The 22,332-nt window shown below is 38.7% G+C and overlaps 1 protein-coding gene across 1 annotated transcript; it reads left to right on the top strand.

Annotated features, from left to right (window-relative positions):
• The first annotated feature begins 2,589 nt into the window (after positions 1 to 2,589).
• LOC128608514 (uncharacterized) lies at positions 2,590 to 19,140 on the top strand. The gene is made up of 6 exons (XM_053626700.1): positions 2,590 to 2,808; positions 5,593 to 5,736; positions 9,247 to 9,317; positions 10,195 to 10,252; positions 16,857 to 16,966; positions 17,259 to 19,140. The coding sequence occupies exon 6, from the start codon at positions 17,647 to 17,649 to the stop codon at positions 19,138 to 19,140; it is 1,494 nt and encodes a 497-aa protein (XP_053482675.1). The 5' UTR covers positions 2,590 to 2,808; positions 5,593 to 5,736; positions 9,247 to 9,317; positions 10,195 to 10,252; positions 16,857 to 16,966; positions 17,259 to 17,646.
• Positions 19,141 to 22,332: the final 3,192 nt, after the last annotated feature.

Below are 22,332 nucleotides of genomic sequence, written 5' to 3'. Positions count from 1 at the left end.
GACAGAGCAGGCACCCTCAAGTCATGATGCCTAAGACAATTAATAAGTTTGGCATGCATATTACATTTACATTTACGTTTATTCATTTAGCAGATGCTTTTATCCAAAGCAACTTACAAATGAGAAAATACAAGCAAAGCGATATATCAAGCAGAGAACAACACAAGTAGTGCTACTATACAAGAGCCGTTACTTGAGTTCTAGAAGAAGCAATGTGTGCAGAGTAGTGGTATAAGTGCCAGAGTAAAATTTAATTTTTTTTTTTCATTTTTTTTTTTTTATGGGTTGGTTAGGTGTTCATGGAAGAGGTAGGTCTTTAGCTGTTTTTTGAAGATGGTGAGAGATTCTGTGGTCCAGATTGAGGGTGGAAGTTCATTCCACCACTGAGGAACAGTTAGTTTGAATGTTCTTGAAAAGGACTTTGAGCCACGCTGAGCAGGAACTACTAAGTGTCGGTCGTTGATTGATCGCAGATTGCATGAGGGAACGTAATCCGTCAGGAGAGAGTTGAGGTAGGAGGGTGCTGTTCCAGAGAAGGTCTTGTAGCTGAGCATCAATACCTTGAATTTGATGTGGGTGGCTGCAGGAAGCCAGTGGAGGGAGATGAAGAGGGGTTTGACATGGGTTCTTGTGTGACTTGGGCTGGTTGAAGACGAGGCATGCTGCTGCATTCTGAATCATCTGGAGGGGTTTGATGGAGCTTGCCGGGAGGCCTTAGAGTAGTGAGTTGCAGTAGTCCAGTTTTGAGATAACAAGAGCCTGGACTAGAAGTTGTGTAGCCTGTTCGGTGAGGTAGGGTCTGATTTTCTTGATGTTGTACAGGACGAACCTACAGGACATATGTTAAGATTTGGGAGATATACCCTCACATCCATTTTGTCGTGCTCGCCATTGAATTCATTGAAGCGCCATTCAAAAATGGTATGGTTTATCAAAATTCTGTGAATAACTTTTTGTCGTGTGTTTCTCTAGATGATGCAGGCCAATTTTTGTGCAAATTGGACAAATGGTCTAGCACAAGTTCGAAAAAGTCCTACTGTCCACTGTGTGCCAAATTTCATAACTTTCCCGCAATGGTTCTATAGGCTGCTATAGACTCAAGAGCAGAAGCAGAATAATACTAATAAGAAAACTAACAAAAACAATAGGGGCCTTCACCCCTTTGGGGCTTGACCCCTAAATATAAAATAAGATAATGTTTTTTTAAAAGCAGTAGCACATAAGTCATAGGAATATCAATGCATTATGTTAGTTCTTAGCAGGCAATAATCAGTTCTAATGAAATATGTGCTGTTACATTATTTACATTATATACATTTAACATTGATTTTTAAATGGTTTGTTTTAAATTAAGTAATTTTTAATTATTTTAACATCAATGATTAGTAGTCTAACAAAGTAGTCATTCATAGCAATTCTTAACTGCAACCAAGATAACAGCACTGACTACTGATCAACTTCACCTAGAACTCCTTACACATGAGTATTAAAGAGTCCTAGTATTAAAGGACGCACATTCATTCAAGTCGTTATATACACTCTGTGTTTTTTACCAGTCGTTACCATGCAGTTCATGTTCTTAAAGTCTCTCTGTTTTTATGGTTTTTTTAAATTTTATATCTAGTACAGTATTATCAATTCCTATTTTTGCCTTGCCCTTTAAGCTGTTTGCACATAGACTGACCACTGCCTGTTTTTTGACTTTTCTCTGCCTCAAGTTTTAGATCTGGTTGAAATCTTTCTAATAAAGCCGTTGAGTACCTGGGAATTAGAATCAAATAGGATAATTACAATTTTGTGTAGCATTTTCCAAAACTGGTATTTGCCTTACAAATGATAAATGAATTCAGGTAAAGAAGCACATTTAACAGTTGTTAGCATTTAGTATGTTGTATTTAATGTATCATGTAATGTAAGCTGAAGCTCTTCTGGGGAACTCAGACATTTGTCCATTCACCAACCTCATCCTCGATCTGGCTCTGAGGAAGCTAGAAGATCTGATTCTCAAAACTGAGACAGAGTGCATGACCTGTCTTTCATTTACAGACATGTTGTGCTCATACATGCACCTTGCTGGCATTTATGTTGGCTGCTTATTAGCAGATGTCCTCTTGCTAAAATTGTCTTGTCCTGTTTGTCTACAATTACAAATACATAGATATTTACTTTCATTTTGTACCTTAGTTTCACATTGAATCCAGAATTTGTGTTTTATGGAGGTTATATTTGACTATAACTGGATGTGGACATTTGCATCAGTTTGTGTTCATGGATCATCATCACGGATCACGTGATGTGAGCAGCAGCTATTCTGTCAATAACAAAATCTTAAACCTGATCAAGAAAACCTAGAGTACATTTTAATTTTTGTTTCTAAACTTTACTTTACATGCCCAAATCATAGAAACAATCACAGGTTTGTACATACACAGGAGCACAGAGACCTCCAGTAACATTTATTCATTTGTAAAGTGTTTTATTGTTTTTTGTTCTATTGTAACTTTATTCATTCCATATATTATATTCTACATGTTCTTGCAACATTTACAGATGAAAATAAACCTTTTTTTTTTCTTTCTTGGGGACACACTTTCCCTAGTGTTTAGTGTTCAAAAATACACATATTCCCAAATAAGCTTAGGTTTAGTTCTTAACGGGTTAAACAATACATCATGGAAAGAGGGATGTGCTTATGCAAATATTGCATGAATGTGTCTGCACTGGCTGCTTTTTGTTATTCTTTTTGTTTCTCTTGTTTGTAAGTAGGAGCTTCCATTTCTTGCCATAATCACCACATTTTGCGGCAAGGTAAGTTCCCAACAAGGGACTCTATATAATAACATTTATAATATTTATTGAAAAATAGGTTAATAACACACAACACACAGAGACCATTTTTTAAGGAAATGGTATGTGAACTAATTTATGTACATTTACACATTTATGCAATATTTAGAATTTCTCAAATATTGATTTGTTTTAATTGATGTATATTTAAACGATGAGCATGAACTTTACAAGTTTGTGTTAGTGTTTTATGGATTACTTTTATGACTTTTTAATGTCAATTAATTAATTATTAATTTGTAACTAAAGTCAACATAGCATACAACAACCTACATTTTAGTTTGTTGCAATACCTCTTGTTATACCAGTGGACTTAATATCAATTGTGGCCATAAGCTTAACATAAATGTTAGGAAAGCCAGGGAAAATTTTCACTCAGTAAACAAAGACAATAACTTACAATGCAAACTTTTGCTTTACAGTTGTCTGACTTGAGAACTGAGATCAAGGGATGACTTACTATCAAATACTGTTATAGAGTTTTATATTTTACTTTAGCTTGAGTCTTATCAACTGTTCAGAGCCTTTGAGTTGAAGCTGCTTGTGTGTTGTCTGGTGTTAAGTAGCGTTATGGTGTTAGTGTTGACTATAGCACCTAGGCCACAATTTAGAATTTCCACTTTGTCTAAGTTATTTTGCTATTAATAAAACATAGACCCCAACACAACTGCAAGGTTTTGACTATTTACAAATGACATAAAAAAAACAAACAAAAAAACATTTATATCATATTCTGAAGTGGCATGACTTACCCTTTTGTTAAAACTGACAGAAAGCCTCTTTAAATGTTTCATGGAGTTAAATTAATTAATTATTTAATTATATTATTTGCCACATGCAAATATTTCGACACACTTCTGTTTGTCAAAACTTATTAGGCCTTAAAGCATCATGAAAGACTAAACTATATTTTCTGAGATTTTAACACAGGCGTACATGTTGCACATCATAAAAGACAATCTTGGTATCCGTTAATTTTAATTGTAGGAGAAAACTGGTTAATTTTGAGCTTTTTTTCCGCTATTTTCATCTTTGGGGTTTAAAATGTCGTTACAGGCAGTGACGTGGCAATGTACTATAGTACATCGATGACGCGTTGGTGTCTCATAATTATTCATGAGACTGTGTGTTATTATCCTATGAGAAGACGCTGTGCCTTGTGGGAATTATTTAGCTTTTTTGGACCTCTACTATATATATATATATATATATATATATATATATATATATATATATATATATATATATATATATATATATATATATATATATATATATACCATTGACTACATTTACCCATCCTGCACTGTGGCTTACAAACATGGCCGCCATGGATCGCAATTCCCAGAACACTCACATTCATTGTAATCATGCACACCTGCATCCGATCTCACGCACAATCGCACCACACATAATAGAGACTGTTTGAACACTAAATATTTGCAAAGTATTATGTGAGTTTCCATATACCAAGCGTTTGTTTCTCAATACGTGTGTGATTATTTGGATATTGTTCTCGCGCTCATTCTCGATTCTTGTTTTGCCTTGTTTGCCGATCGCCTGACCTATTGCCTGTTTATGACCACATCTATGTTTCACGATTTGAATTTGTCTGCCTGTCTCTCATATAATAAAGCTTTTATCTGTATTTGCATCCTTCCTACCTCCTTTACGTCCATTACGTGACATCTATACAGCTTGTAGATCTGCTCCCACTCTCCAGACTGGTCCACTATCAGCATGTGTCAATGAAATAAGTCCAATTTAAAAAACTTAACATGGACAAAACTGAGATCATTATTATCTGAACACCAACACTTACTAAACATATCCTCTATGACCTTAGTTGTGACATTGATAGCACTCTCATAAACCAACTAGTACTGTAAAAAATGTAGGCATCAGCTTTGATCCCTCCCTCACCTGTGAAGCTCATATAAACCCCGTTCCTAAAATTGGTTTCTTTCACCTGTGTCGCATTGCTCGCCTCCGTCCCTTCTTTAGCCTCAAAGATGCTGAAACACTGGTTCATGCATTTATTTTCTCACAGCTTGACTTGCAATGCTCTCCTCATTGGTCTACCTGCTAATTCTATTGCAAGGTTGCAATATATTTTAAACTCTGCCGTTAGACTTCTCACACATACCAAGCTCAGATTACTCCAATGCTGTCTGAACTTCCTTGGGTACCGGTTTCATTTCGTATTAAATATAAAATAATCCTGCTCACATTTAAATCACTTCATGGTTTGGCACCTTTCTATCATAGTGCACTGCTTCTTCCCTACAACCCGCCCCGCTCTCTCAGGTCCTCTGGGCTCGGAGTGCTCTCTGTCTCTAGATTTTGTCTCTCAGCCATGGGTGGCAGGTCTTTCAGTGTTGTAGCACCTAAAATCTGGAATTCTCTCCCTCTAACTCTCCGCAGCATCACATCCATCTCCGCGTTCAAAACGCAATTAAAAACGTATGTTTTCTCAGTGTTATCTGTCCTAATCAGTTATAATACATTTTCTCAGTGACTGTACTGTGTATTTCTTTTCTGTGTTTGGTTGCTCTTTGTTTTTCACATTGTGTGTTTGTGCATGATTGTTCATTGTTTATGTATCATTGTATTGTAAAGTGTCTTTGAGCTCTGGAAAGGCGCTATATAAATTAAACATATTCTTATGACAGCACATGGTGCTTTCCTACAACAGATGTAGTAGATGAGAGGGGCATTCAAATGGGTCACATGTGTTTGTTTCAGTGGTGTAAGAGCTCGAGTGTGTTTTCTTGGGACAGCTATGAGAATTGGAGAAAGATGGACTTCTGACTTGCTCATGAAGGCAGTTTGCATCTACACAATGATGCGGTACTAAGTCCTGAGGACTTTTCCATCCCTTCAAATGAGGTATGTGTCTAATTTTTAACCATGACAGTTTAATTGTCATTTGAGCTAATTAAACCTCTGAAAGCTCCACGGGCGCCGATGGCCCGTTGCGTGCAAAGCTATACAATGAGAGTCCGCATTGAAAGGAAGACTCTTCCCCCTTATATTCATGAAAAGCTCGAGCCTATTAGCTAGCTACCATTGCGACACTTCTCCCATCTGTGCTGACTCCGATTTTGTTTTATGTTTTCCTCTATAGTCACACCAGGGGCTATAGATAGGGCAGAGGACCTGCACTGCTATCCATTGTGTCTCCATTTAGCCCTGTGAATTCAGGAGGAGAGAAATCCTCTACTTCATCAGAGCCCTGTGCACTGCTGCCACTGCAAACTTTTTGTCACAGATTATTGTGTGTTCTGAAGGCTCGCCCCCCTCTTCCTCCCCTGCCTGTCCCTGTCACGCCCACTCCCCCTCCCTTTTTTGCATAGCCATCCACACCCATTTAAAATATTGCATTTTTCAAAAACATTTGAGAGGTAGACTTGAGCTGAAAGAGGGAGGTTTCATGACCCTTTAATTGATTCATTAGGATTTATTGCCTTGTTACACAGTTGTCAAACCATGTGCTCCTTTAAAAAGCTGACTGAGGATCTAAAAAAGAAACAAATTAATGCATACAAAATCAGGGGAAGGCTATAAGAAGATATCAAAGTGATATGTTCTAGCTCACAATTTCCACTGATTGAATTGTCATTAAGAAATGGTCATTAAGGGGAAATTTGGAAGTCAAGGCAAGATCTGGAAAACCAAGAAAGCTCTCAGATAGAAGTGACTTGATACTGTGCAGTAAGTAACGTAACAGAGTTGTTTAGTAGCTAGGTTCAGTTGGGTTCAGTTCAGCTAAGCCAACACACATACACACACATGCCTCATAATGGTTATTATTAAATGACCATCCGCAAATAATCAGGTGTACCACATTCATTTGATCATTCCCCCACACTCCTGCTAAACCATGCCCCAACTTGCCACATCCTCATTTCCACCACTTTCCACAGTTTTCTCATTTTAATAATAATAATAATAATAATAATAATAATAATAATAATAATAATAATGCTGCAAGCAGCATTTTCAAGGGCCAAGCACCCAGACTCAGTGACTACGTTCATATGGACAGCAGTTTGCTAATTATTGACCTTATTCTGAGTAAGACAATATTGTGATTAAGGTGTTTACATGAGTTGCTTTTAGAATACTCCTTTCATGTTCCCATTTTACATGTTATAGAACATAGAGCTATGAAGGGCACACATCATTATGTCCCCACGCCATGCCGTCCGACGTTCCCTCCAGAATTTCATGTATCAAAATACAGTTCGTCTTTGTAATGGTACCATATACAGTTTTGGGTGTTTTTATTTTTAATTTTTTACGAATGCATCAAGTGCAGTTAATTATTTGTCATGTTATACGTGCAAATAGATGACTGCTTGAAGCCGTGGGCTGCATCCCAAACTGTGTACTTACCTACTATATAGTAGCTGAGATATATGTATTACACCTACTATATAGTACGTAAGTACGCGGTTTGGGGCACAGTCGTGCTTTCTTGTTTGACGTAAAACTGTTGAGCACTGTCATGTGTGTACGTGTCCTGTCGCAAAATGGGGTGAAAAGTCCCACACAACGTTAACAATGTGATTAAGGTGTTTACATGTCTGTAATACATGTCGATAATGAGACTAAAACATGGGTCCTCATACATGTAGAGCTGCAACAACTAATCGATAAAAATCGATAATAATCGATTATGAAAATCATTGTTAATGAATCTCATTATCGATTAGTTGGTCTGAGCGCAGTACGGGGCATGTTTACTCATTACGTTACTTCTGTTCCGAAAACACGCTTCAGAGAGTAAATACTAAAGTTATGTCCCAAATGAAGTACTGTACACTTACACTGTGCACTCTGCACTAAAGTCCAGTGAGTGGATTTTAGAAAGGTAATATCATCTCAAATATAACACTAGCGTTTTTTTTTTTTAGTAACTGGAAGTATAAGCCACGACAGCGCATAACGTCATATGCACGCTAGCATTAGCAAAAACCCAGAGTCAATAACAATGACTTTCGTCAGTTTACTTTCTGTCAGTGTTGAATTTTATTCCCTACATGAGTCACCATCAGACGGAGTAGAAATCGTCACATGACGATTATAGTATATATTTATTAAATAGTATATATTTATTATATTTCTGTTCTGCCATCATCTGAGTGCATAAGATAAGTTCCAAACAAAAGGAAACTATTTAATAACATTTACTGAAATAGAGGAATGTTTATATTAGCACTAAATAAGTTAGCACTAAAGGAAATACATGGCATTACATTGAGTTTTACAGAAGAATTTCATAAATATTGATGTTGGTATTATTTTGAATTTTCAATTTAAACTATGCTAAAATGTATTTTTCAGTGAATCATAGTCTGTTCATTCTTAACTACAATCAAGATAACATTAGCATTAGTATTAGATTATTACATTATTAGTAGTATTATTATTAGGTTATTACATTATTATTAGATGAATATTATTTGGTTTCTTGTTGTAGATCTAGTATTTTAATGGGCTAAATATAAACTATAAATAGGGTCATTAACCTAGATCAGTTAGGGGAAAGTTCCAGTAAACAAAATCATTTACTTACAATGAACATTGTTATTTAACAGTCGCCCAACCTGAACTAAGATCAAGTGATCAACCAGCAACAAAAGTAAACACTGGTGTTGCTGCATTCTTTGGTCCAAATTTGGCTCCTAAGTAGCCTGTCTGGTTTTTTAAGGTAAGGCTCATAGTAAAGAGAGATGTCAATACCATATTACGTTACACATTCTACTACACATTAAGGGTGTGTTCACACTTGGGCAGAATACTTGAGTCTGCACCTAGGACCAGTTCTGGATCGGTTCAGAGAGGGCTCAAAATACCATATTTATTTTCATGCTGAAGGATTACTTCCAAACCATGGATTGATTACACATTATGTTCTTGCTTTGAGGGTCACCTGTAGTCCAGGAAGTAAGAATACAGTCTAATTTGTCATTCCACTGTAACATTTTCTTCTGTTTAATGTCAAAATTTTCTTAGTGAAATACACACTTTCAAATAGCATTGACAGTTTTTATTTTACCTTGATGGTTCAAGTCATTGAAATTGAAGCTGCTCACATAAACACTTTAGAACTGTTGAGTTTGTGGCTGCTTCTTCACTCTATACATTGATAAGGCACCATGTTGTGGAACAAAAAAGTGTCACATTTTACCACAAAGCAAGGACATTTTCCTTTGTTGGCTGTATAAAAACGGTGCTTTGTCAGTTTTAATGCAGTAAATTACTCTGTATCATTTTACAATGCTGTAAAAGTGCTGCATTAAATTTACAAATCATTAAAATGCTGTGTTATGTGATTACTTAGAAATTCTTTCAAATCCACTGATTGATTTTTTTGTGACTTTTTTGTGACAGTTGGAGTTGCAGGAAACCTGTTCTCTTCTCCCATTGTCTTCCTCTCATCTTATATCATTGTTTAGGTTGTGGTAAGTGCATTCTAATACATTTTTGGAACCATTTGAACATATGCTGCTTTCTTTTTCTGTTAGATTTTTAAGTAGGTGTAATTATAAAATGATCAAGTTCTTAACAAGGGAATATATAATAACATTTACATTCTATAATTTAGTTATATATATATATATATATATATATATATATATATATATATATATATATATATATATATGTATAGATAGATAGATAGATATAGATAGATATTTATTTATTCTATCAAGGTGTCATGAAATGGAGATGCAGACAGAAGCAAGTCCAGGTATGGCAGTTTAATTAAACAGGTACGAAGGATTAGGCAGAAGTCAATAATCATAATAGGCAGAGGTCAGGTGATCAGACAAAGAGAACAAACAGGACAGGGCAAAGAGAAGAGGTCGAAACAGAATAAACAGACACGGTATAAAAGCTTGGTATAGACAGAGACACTAGGCAACTGAGTGTATACTTTACAAATTGATGAGTGAAAGAGAGTCTCTTAAAAGGAGTAGTGTGAGTGTGTGTGTGATTGGAAAGAGGTGTCTCTGATTAGGACTCCGTGGATGGTGAACGTGTCCATGTGTGTGTTTGGGAACTATAGTTGTCATCTGCCATGTTTGTAGTTTCTTGCCATGTTTTTGGATTTCTTGAGTTAATACTGATGTCTGGTGAAAATTTCATGTGAATAACCTAATTGGAAACATATTTACCAATGCTTATTTCCCCAACTGCAAATACTAAATCATTGTAAGTGTGATATTTAATGTTTGCTCCAAGTGGCTTTTCCTGTCATATATTACATAGAGTAATCATTACTGCTGTATGGACCAATAGCTACATCACCTGTAACGTACTCTTGTGTTTTTAAAGCTCGTCTGAATACTAAGATTCATTTGATTGCTTGTTCTGCTCAAGCTGGGTGTGCAAGGTAAGTTCCCAATGAGGGAATCTATATAATAACATTTGAAATATTTACTGAAATAGAAGATATGTTAATTACAACATACAAATACATACCATACGTTCCTGAAAGGTATTACATTATTGTTCCTCAATATAATTTAATGTTTTTCTAAAAACAGTAGCACGTAAATCATAGGAATGTCAATATAAAATATTAGTTCTTAGCAGGCAATAATCAATTCATATGAAATATATGCTATTACATTATATTTTGAAGTAAATTGTATGTGAACTTTGAGTTACTTTTTTTTTCTTCAATTTTACACAAGTATGGCTCAAATATTGATTTGGTTCAGATTTCAAGATTTGGTTCAGACAAGTGATTGTGAGTACAAATGTGTGTTAGCATTTAATTTAACACTTGATTTCTGCATAAGTGAATCTTAAAAAAAAAAAAAAATGAAAAATATTTTATTTTTTTTATTTAAAATATTAATTTGTAACTACAACCATGATAACTTGCTTGCTTTGGTTTGATGCAGTAGTTATCCCAAAGTACTAAATATTGTCACGAACCTCGAATCGTCACGGAAGCAGAAGCAGGCGGCAGGTGTAGAGTGTGGTATCGGGAAGTTCAAGAAACATAGTCGTAAGACAGGCAATGGTCAAGCGATCGGACGAACACCACAAACGGGGTCAGGCAGAGAGCATAGTCGAAACCGGAAACAAGGGTTGAGGATAATGAGAAGACTAACTAACTAGAACGGCTTGGTAAGAAACAGAGAAATGAGTTGACTGAACGTATACTTCGCATTGACTCTAGGTGAATGACATCCCTAAGTACTAGCGGTGAGAGTGTGTGTGTGTGATTGGTGCCAGGTGTGTCTGATCAGAACTCCGGGGATGGTGAGCGCATGCGTGCATGAGAATAAGTGTTGCATCTTGGGAAATTGAGTTCTGATCTGACTGAACTGTGACAGAACCCCCCCCCCCCCCCCCCCCCCCAAAGGGCTCACTCTGGGAGCCGAGTTCTTTCTTGGCCTCCCGCGGGGTGGTGGACCTGGGAGATCAGGATAAGTTGCGTGAAAGTCTTTAGTAAGCTGTGGATCCAGTATGTCCTGCTTGGGAACCCAGCATTGTTCCTCAGGTCCATAACCCTCCCACTCGACCAAATACTCCAGCTTGCCTCTCCTGTGTTTAGATTTGATGATTTTCTTGACACAGTAAGCCGGTTGTCCATCAATTTCCAGAGGGGTCGGAGGAGTTTCAGATGGTACTTCTGTAGCTAATGGACCGTTGACAACAGGTTTGAGACGTGATACGTGGAATGAGGGGGAGATGCGGCTGTGTCGTGGCAGTTCCAGATGGTAAGTGACTTCATTGATTCGCTTGAGGATCTTGAATGGTCCAGTGTATCTTGGCGTTAGTTTTTTACAGCTATGAGGTTGTCTTAAGTCCTTGGTGGACAACCACACCCTATTGCCTTGTTGGTAATTAGGGTGTTCGTTGCTGTGGCGATCTGCTTACTGTTACTCCCATCTTAGTCATGAAGCTGGACCACACTCTGGAAGTAAACTGCGGGCCCCTGTCACAGATAATCTCCTCCAGAATGCCGAAATATCTAAAAACATGCTGGAATAGAAGTTCGGCTGTCACGAAGGCGGTGGGGAGAGCGGGTAATGGAATAAAACGTACGGACTTGGAAAACCGGTCCACTGTGACTAGAACTGTGGTATTTCCTTGGGATCTTGGTAAATCCGTTACGAAGTCAACTGATATGTGTGACCATGGGCGTTCGGGTATGGGTAAGGGCTTGAGCCTCCCAGCTGGGAGGGTCCGAGGTACCTTATTCTGTGCGCAAGATGAACAGGATGCCACCACCTTGTGTATATCTCCCTCCATATTGGACCACCAGTACTTCTCCTTTAGGAGATGGTGTGTGCGCTAAGCCCCTGGATGCCCTGTACCGAGTACCGTGTGCGCCCAGATGATGAGTTCTTGACGGTACTCTTCGGGTACAAAAAGTTTGTTCGGGGGACATTTTACAGGTACTTGCGACTGGGGAATCTCCTCTAGTTCCTGGTCCAGATCCCACTCTAGCACATTGATGATACATGAAGGATGGATGATATACTCCTCATGCTCGTTGACACTTTCTGTGTGGTCGAGACGAGACAGGGCATCAGCTTTTATGTTCTTGGACCCTGGGTATGATAACATGAAGTGAAACCTGGTGAAGAACAGGGCCCATCGGGCATGGCGGGGTGTGAGTCTCTTTGCAGTGCGAAGATATTCCAGGTTCTTATGGTCTGTGAAGATGACAAAGGGATGTGTAGCCCCCTCTAACCAGTGTCTCCACTCCTCCAGCGCTAACTTAACTGCCAAGAGTTCACGATTTCCCACATCGTAGTTTCTCCCAGAGGGGGAAAGCTTTCGCGAGAAGAATGCCACTGGATGGAGCTTTGGCCTATCTCCGAACCACTGGGATAAAATGGCTCTTACCCCGGTCTCTGATGTGTCCACCTCCACTATAAACGGTCTAGAAGGGTCCGGATGTTTGATGATGGGTGCAGTAGTGAAGGCTTTCTTGAGCTTGTCGAAGGCGGTTTGGTCGGTTGGATTCCATGACAGACGTTTGGGTTTCCCCTTTAGCAGGGACGTTAGGGGGTTGGCGATGGCACTGAAATTCCTAATAAACCTTCTGTAGAAGTTTGCAAACCCCAGAAACCTCTGTAGTTCCTTGATTGTCGTGGGTGTGGGCCAGTTTACTACTGCCTGGACCTTTTCTTGGTCCATGGAGATCCCTTCGGGGCTGATGATGTATCCCAGAAACGCAATGGTGGTTCTATGAAATTCGCATTTCTCAGCTTTAACATATAACTGATGATGGAGCAGTCGTTGTAGAACTTGGTGGACATGGTGAACATGTTCCTCCCGGGAGTTAGAATATATTAGAATGTCATCTATTTAGGTGATCACATGGCATCCCAGCATGTCACGTAACACGTCGTTAAATAGACATTGGAAGACCGAGGGAGCGTTAGAAAGCCCATACGGCATGACCTGATACTCATAGTGACCTGAAGTTGTGCTGAACCCAGTCTTCCATTCATCTCCTTTTCGAATCCGGACCAAGTTGTATGCACTGCGTAAGTCCAGTTTCCTGAAGATGGTGGCAGTGCGTAGTTGTTCCAGAGCGGCTGGTACTAGAGGTAGAGGGTAACGGTACTTGACACAACACCGATTTAGTCCTCGGTAATCGATGCATGGTCATAAACCTCCTCCCTTCTTCTCTTCGAAGAAAAACCCTGCTGATGCTGGAGAAGTAGATGGCCGTATATAACCTTTGTGCAATGCTTCCTGAATGTACTCCTCCATGGCTTTTTGTTCAGTTACTGTTAACGGATAGACTCTCCCTCGCGGTGGTGTAGTGCCTGGAAGCAAATCGATTACGCAGTCGTAATCTCGATGAGGAGGTAGTCCACTAGCCTTCTTTTTACTGAATACGTCAATGAGGTCGTGGTAAACACTGGGGATCAGAACGTTGTCCACCTTGTCAGGGCTCTCAACGGATGTGGACGCTAAGGTGATCACAGGGACTTGGAGACAGTGATTGATGCAGTGAGCTGACCAGCGAGTGGCCTCCCTTTGATTACATGAAATTTGTGGGTTGTGATGTTCAAGCCAAGGAAGACTGGGAACCACTGGATGCCAGGCCGTCACAATGACATGGAACGTAATTTTTTCCTGATGAAGAGCGCTGGTGCGGAGGTTAATAGGTTCGGTGCAGTGGGTGATTAAACCATCTCCAATGGGGGCTCCATCAATGGCTTGGACACGGCGGGGGGTGCTGAGAGGACGAACGGGGATGTTGTATTGGTGTATGGTCTCTTGGTTGATGAAATTCCCCGCCGTTCCAGAGTCCCCGCCGCTCCAGAGTCGATCAGCGCCTCTAAAATACAGGAAACGCCTGAGTATTCTAATATAACTGGTAATACAAATGCAGACTGAACTGAGTACTGGGCAATGGGTTCTAAACTCACCCCTGACTGAGGTTGTTTGGGAGTTTTGGTTTCCCCTCAGGTAGAGCACTGTTTGAGAGGGCATTGTTGCACGAAGTGGCTCTTCTTGCCGTAGTAGAAACAACAATGTTCACGGCTCCGTCGTTCTCTCTCCTGCATGCTCACCTGAGTCTGTCCCAGCTGCATGGGTTCACCAGGGCTCTCAGACGCTGGTACTTCCGCCTCGCTGCGTATGGAGCGGTGGCTCCGTAGTAGACGATCCAGGTGTATAGCTAAGTTAATGAGTGAGTCGAGAGTCAGCTGATCATCGCGACACGCCAGCTCCGTTACGATGTCGGCATTTAATCCCTGGTGAAACATAGTCTTTAGAGCAGGTTGATTCCATCCACTCCAAAGTACAAAATTCAAGAGCGTAATCCGCCACACAACGTGATCCCTGTGTCAAGGATAATAATTCCTCCCCAGTCTCACGGTTGTCTGGAGAATGATCGAATACAGTGCGGAAACGTGATGTCAGCTGATCATATGTCCTGATGACGTTCCCTTCCTGTTCTCATTCCGCTGTGGCCCAGAGGAGAGCTCTCCCAGTTAAGAGTTCCATGAAGTGGATTATTTTCCGATTCTCCGTCATGTCTGGGTACGTTGAAAAAAACAGGGAGCACTGGAGTAAAAAACCTCGGCAGCGTGCCGGATCTCCGTCGTACTTCTCCGGCGCTGGAGTGGGAGGTAAGCGTGTGGTCGGTGCCGTAGAAAACTGTGCGGTTTGGTTTAGCCGAGCTACCTGCTCAGTCAGGCTTGCGAGACGGTGATCATGGTCACTAATCATCCGGCCATGTCCCTCGATGGCTTGCGGCCAACAGGGATCTCCCGCTGCTTCCATTGGAAGGCGAAGTATTCTGTCACGAACCTCGAATCGGCACGGAAGCAGAAGCGGGCGGCAGGTGTAGAGCGTGGTATCGGGAAGTTCAAGAAATGTAGTCATAAGACAGGCAATGGTCAAGCGATCGGACGAACAGCACAAACGGGGTCAGGCAGAGAGCGTAGTCGAAACCGGAAACAAGGGTCGAGGATAACTAGAAGACTAACTAACTAGAACGGCTTGGTAACGCAGAGAAACGAGTTGACTGAACGTATACTTCGCATTGACTCTAGGTGAATGACATCCCTAAGTACTAGCAGTGAGAGTGTGTGTGTGTGATTGGTGCCAGGTGTGTCTGATCAGAACTCCGGGGATGGTGAGCGCATGCGTGCATGAGAAGTGAGTGTTGCATCTTGGGAAATTGAGTTCTGATCTGACTGAGCTGTGACAAATATAAAAGATCATTAGCTTATGTAGCAATGTGGCTTGTTTTTTCGTAGCAACTACGCCACCCCGAGAAAACGGGGAAAATAACCCAAATAGAGACACACAAATACGTTCCACTTAGAACAGGCAAGAGGAATGGGTTTCCATACAAAAATACATTTTATTTTGAAGTTAAAAAGACTGGCCAAGAATTATTTTTAAAAAACAGCAGCCAAGGCAGTCATACATTAGTCAAATAAAACAGTCACAAGAAGAAATTAACAATAATCATAGGAGGACTGAGGCTTCCTGTATGAAGGGCAGGCTAGTAAGACAGCACCAACTATACAAATGGGAAAAGCACCCCACTAATCAGGATCATACCCACAAAATTCACTGCAAATAAACACAGCAATAATAACAACCCTTGGTTAAGTAAAGCCTAAGGTGCAGCAAAGAACTCCCTCCCAGCCTCAGGAAGCACTCAGCTCCTACAATGAGAAAACAAAAACACAAAATCATTTACAATATGCTCAAAGCAAACAAACAAAAGAATAAAACAAAACAAAACAAAAACAAACTTACAGTCACAAAAACACAGAGATAACCCCGAGCCCAAACTGATTACAGGTAGCAAGTTTACCAAGACTGACCAAAACCACTACTACCACATAGCAGTATCACCATAATTGATAAAGACTGTTACAACAGTTGAGTTCAATAAAACTGATCTTAGTGACAGTAACAAACATAAATAAAAGCAAAACAAACTGATGCAGTTTCAAGCAGCCCAAAGCAGCAACGTGGCTCCGCGAGTGAGGGGGAGGAGCTATACCGAAACGACCACATCTCACTCAGCCCACCTTAACGCATGCAAAATTGAGGACCTGTGATCCGATGACATGATACTCACATTGGCACATACGAAAGTCATGATAGCGTCTTTAATAGTTGTGACAGCGACAGCTGGCGCTCCGACCGGAGCTACGTTAAACCACCATGCTACACAGTTGGGAGCCTTGACGGCACACCGCAATGAGAGTGAGCAGCACATCACACCTGCACACAGTCTCAGTAGCCCAACATCACACTCTGTAGTCCATAGCAACGAAAGGAAAGGGGCGGGTTTTCGACCATGATGCATTCTGGGAGGCCTAAACAACCACTTATATACTGTGGTAGGGAGAGAGCCTATTGGCCATATAGTTAATAAGGGTGACGTTTTAACCACGACACACACCCCACTACACTTAACATAGACATTAGGAAAAAAATAAGTTAAACGATATCACTTTCTCAAAATGAAACCTTTTACTTAACAGTTGTCTGACCTGAGACTTGACAGCAAGTGATTAAGGAGCATCAAATACAAATCAAATACTGCATTCTTTGATCCAGTGTGCACTCACTAGCTGCCTGTCTGGTCTTTAAGGTAAGTACAGGTTGCTTTTTAAATGGAAAGTCATAAACCTATGCAGATTTTGCACAAATGCATCTGTTTTTCTATTTTTAATGGATATATAATAAATAAAACAAAAAAGCGGTTGCAATCTATTTTTCCTTTATAGAATTTCATGCAATAAAAACAAAAAAAATTTCAAGTTCGAAATAATTTCCCAACTGTTACCCAACACATGTGTGATGTAATTGACTTGTGTACAAAATTTCCACTATGTACATTAAATCTTATGTGCAATAATGCCTTATTTCTTAATTTCTTTTAGTTGTACCACCAGCTGACTGCTGAGAACAAGGTATGTTTTTAACAGGCGAATCTTTATAATATAGTGCTCACTTTGGGATTGATACTTATTGAACCAAATTATATCTTTCAATCAGAATTACACAATTCTTCATTTATATACTGTAAGTGAAAAAGTTAGTATGTATTGAGAACAGTGAGAGAACACAATGAATAGAGAACTGTGTTCATAAAATTACCTCCTCTCAAAACTCATTCATAAATTTATGGCCCGATATGAAATAACTAAAATAGGTGCTGTTTGATCCTTTAAATATACAAAGCATAATATATAATAGACCAATTTTTTTTTTTTTAATATCTGTGATTTTACATTCTGTACTTTATTTACAGAGGTTCAATCATAAACTATGGCATCACTAGTGAAAAAAAGGCTCCGTTTTGTCACCTGGAACACACGTGGCATTAAAAGCCCACCACAAAAGTTTTCAGATTTGTTGAGCAGCCTCATTTCCCTGAAGGCTCATATTGCCTTCATACAAGAGACACATGTTGGGCCAACATGTTACCAAATCTTGGAGAATGTTGAAAATTGGAATGTCTATTTCACTGTACACAGCCCTCGCAGTAAAGGAGTGGCAATACTGATCAGCTATGATGTACCATTTGAGTACATTTGCCATGATGAGGATTGCAGTGGAGGTTACATTGTGCTCTTCTGTCGTCTGTATGGTGAACTGTACACTCTTGTTAATGTGTACAATCATAAGGCAGACAAAAATGTCTTGGCTAGATTGAAAGACTATCTGAGGGAAACAGCTGAGGGTGTGCTAGTGGTTGGAGGTGATTTCAACACTGTTTTGGATCCCAGCTTTGATCGGTTATCTTCAGCTGTTCTCACAAAGCAGTCTTCACTAAGAGCTATTTTAGAAGACTTTACTATTTCTTTGAATCTCAGAGACACCTGGTCATACCTTCACTCTGTTGATGGAGGCTTTACACGACGTCAGAATGAGAGTCACTCCAGGTTGGACATGTTTTTCATGTGCAACGATGCAATGGGACGGGTGTGTAGTAGCAAAATACAGAGCAATGAAATTTCAGATCACAAGCCTCTTGTCCTAGAACTCAAAGTGCAGCAACAGACTGGAAATATAATTCCAAAGGTAGCCTTGTTTTTGAAGGAAACTAGAGTTGATGAAGAACCCGACAGGAGATCAGGGAAGATTAATGGGGCAGAAATACTGAGTTCCATCAAGTCTTTGATTGACTCCAATCAAAGACTTGATACAATGGATGTGGATTACTACAAAAAGTTTTGTTGTCAGTTGACTGAGACCTTAAAGAGAAAGTATAACCTCATGTTAAAGAATAAGCAGGTACCTGAAGCTTATTATTCAGGAGACATTTTCAATGTTGACTGTTTGATATTTTCAGAAATATTGGCCAAGCGCCTTAGTGTGCTCATTACTCCTTCTCTGAAGAGAGAGAAGAAAGCAAAGTTTGATATTCTTCTTACCATGACCTTCGAGCCAGGCCCACAGGAAATTAGGTGGTCCTTCCTGGAACAAACCCTCAGGAGACTAAAACAGATACAATCTGTCCCTCCACTAGACTTCAGCATTCTGGACTGCCTTCTTCCTAAAGTCCAAAACTTTTCAGGAGAACTCAGACGTCTGCAGCCTGGCATTCCCCTCACCAACGCTATCCTCAATCTAGCTCTGACACAGCTAGAAGATCTGATTCTCAGGAGTGAGACAGAGTGCAGAACCAGTGTTTCCTTTCACAGACAGGCACTGCTCATACATGCAGACCAGAGCAAACGGGGGAAAGTTGTTAGGGTACTAGAGAAATTCCAGGATGACTCAGGAATTAGGCTTACAGAATGCCACATAATAGATTGAAATGATTAAAGCACAAGTGTAGAAAACTAGACACAATCAGAAGGAAAGGGTGATCAGGAGCTGGAACTTATTAAATGCTTTACACATTACTATTATTATTATTATTATTATTATTATTATTATTAGTAGTAGTAGTAGTAGTAGTAGTAATAGTAGTAGTAGAAGTAATGTTATTATTATTTTACTATATTACCACAGTTTAATTTTACACTATACTTATATAGTCATATATATAGTTATATATATAGTTTATACATATAGATATGTATAAACTATACATATACATATACATAAACTATACATATAGATAGTTAATCACATGATCGTGTACATTTTTATCACATGACTCAAACCTCAGATCTACGCAGCGCCGTCCGTCTCACGACCACATCACTATCTATATGTATAGTTTATACATATAGATATACATATAGTTTATAATCATGCAGATTATAAAAGACTTTATTGTTGTACAGATTTAGAGACTGGGATGCAAGCATGAATGTTTTTGTTTAATACTGGGCATAATGCACAGCTTGCTAATACTTGTGGGGATGTTTGCCATGTTTTCAAAACTATACAGAAAGACGTGAAACTCATCCCAAAATGTTCAGGCATAGGACTAGGTACAAGTATTCTCCCTCTTTTTCTTGGTCTTTTTCAGGAAAAACAGTTAACAGTGGTCCACGTTTATGATTTCAGTATCTATCTTCAATACACAACATATGCGGAACTTGGCAACAATGTTCATGGACCTTTAGAAAAGAGCTACTTCATTTTTTTTTACTAATGGGAAGTTGATTTTAGTTGAATGCCTGAACTCCAAAATATAATTATATTTCTAGCATATTTCTATTAAAAAAAAAAAAAATCATTCATTGAACTGTTGCTCCTTATACTGTAGCTCACACACCATGCACAGTGCACAGAGATGCACATCTCTCTCAACAGAATTAATAATTTAATATTGTATTAAAAATGTATTTTATATAATATGTTAAATATTCTAAAACTTGTACATTAATTGTGCATGTTTTTGTTGTTCTTAAATAATCGTTATCCAAATTTATTGAAAGAAATTGTTTTCATAAATTCATACGGTCGTTATAATGAAATGCTTTGCAAAGAATCCAAACAATTTTGACTCAAGCAGCACTGTAAGGGTATTCAAGTTTTATAGTAGGTTCTCACATTTCCAGCAAACTCTTCTGATTTTTCTGCAATGCAACAAACCCAAAAATGGCATTGGGAGACACACCAAATATAGCCTCTGGATGGGACACCAGTTCATCACAGAGTACCACGCAGACATACTTTTACAGGCTCATTCATACCTAGAGACAATTTAGAATAGCCTCCTGGCAATGTGAGGACACCAGAGAACCCAGAAATAAACCCATGTGGAAACAGGGAGAACATGCACATGAGAAACTCCACACAGACAGTAACCTGAGCTCAGGATTGAATCATGGACTGTGAAGATGTAAGGAGGAAATGCTGTGTGCTGAGTCACTTGTTTTATGCCTTTCGTTATTATTTTGTTCAATACTGTATTTTCTTGGAATGTGGGAAATTCTGTAGTAATCACATGCTTCATGCATATTTGGGTATTTGCCTTTTATTTTTTGGGATTAAATGATAGTCATTTGGAATGCATTTCATTTCATAAAATCTTGGGTCCATCTGTTGGCCGTTTCAGGAATGACCACATACTGTATAAGGGCCCACTGGTACCACAGTTAGTCATTAAAGTCCAGCATCAAGTGCTGGCATCTCTAGATCCAGAATTAAAACAGATTCAGAAAATTATCAAGGGTTTTAGACGCTGTCTACAGTTACTTATACTGAGAGTCACTTTATGAGCTCACATTACTGGATTCATCTCTATTCTATAAGGACATATACTTGTATCTATTAACAGCAACAAGTATAAATGGTAGCAATTTGACAGTAATAGTAGATTTGGTGATCATGATATATACATAAACTGTGGGTTTTTTGTTTAGTTTTTTGGTTTTGTTTTTAGCCCTTGTTTAGTCTAGTAGTATTTATTTTTACATTTAAATTACATATACATTATATACAGTACATTCAAATTAATTTTTTTTGTTAGTAAGATGTATTTTGTTGGATTTACTGACTCACACTGGATGAGATGTCTCATTCACCTCCCACATGATATATTAATCTTTAAAATTCTCCATCAAATTAGATTAGATTCACCATTAAACGAGCTATATAGTAAGGTTTTATACATTAGTTAGTTTGTTAGCTAGCTAATTAAGATTTGCAATTTTTATTGTTGAATTAGCTAGCTAGTTCTTTTTTTCATTGCTGTTGTGGCTTAGCATTCATTTCAAAAGAGTTATTAAACAAAGGTAGATTTTTTTTTCTGATAACTAATTTCTTAGTGAACCAGCTTAATGCTTAATTAATCAGGTGTGATGAACTTGTGGTCAGCTCTTTTAATCAGTTAAATACGTATTACTCTTTAGACATTTGATTTTAACTCAGTGGATGTTTACCTTTATACAGTACTCCGTGAGTAAGGGTTGGGTCCAAGGGTTGGAATGATATTAAAACAAGACGTGTATAAGGCATAACAGGCACAAGGACTGAGTAAATGGGCTTACTCCAGTAGTTCTGGAGGAAACTGCACTGGCAGTTCAGAATGTAAATGTAATGATATGTAAAACTTGAATGTAAAACTATGATAATAAAAATATTTGTAAATATTGATATAATGTGTTTGTAACATTAAACACTAGATCATTAGCTCTGTAATCTCTAGTTACAGTATATACAATATGTGCCGTTGTAAAATTGTGTTAACAAATGTGTGTAAGGCATGAATTCAATAGTTATAGATCTATTTGCAGTACCTATAATAAAATAAAGGCTGATCTAAATATTTTCAATCTATCAGTAGTTACATCTCGGTTTCCTGTGCAGGTTAATACAATTTTAATTGAATAAAATGTGCACATTTATCTTTGGCTACATCTTTGCACAATGTATGACCATGCATACTCCAAATCAAGAGTAGGTGCAGACAGTCATGTGACATAGTCAGGTGAGGTGCAGTGGCTCATAGGAATTGTACTCACTAGTTCCCTTTTCCGGTATTTCCATGACATTATAGAAATGGGTTTAGTTCAAGTTTGAGTTAAAGGAACTACTTCACCACAAGTG

The sequence above is a fragment of the Ictalurus furcatus genome, chromosome 1 (assembly GCF_023375685.1).
Source record: "Ictalurus furcatus strain D&B chromosome 1, Billie_1.0, whole genome shotgun sequence".
NCBI classification, from domain to species: Eukaryota; Metazoa; Chordata; class Actinopteri; order Siluriformes; family Ictaluridae; genus Ictalurus; species Ictalurus furcatus.
Note: the sequence above shows the minus strand (reverse complement) of the source record. Positions and strands in the feature narration are given on the sequence as shown.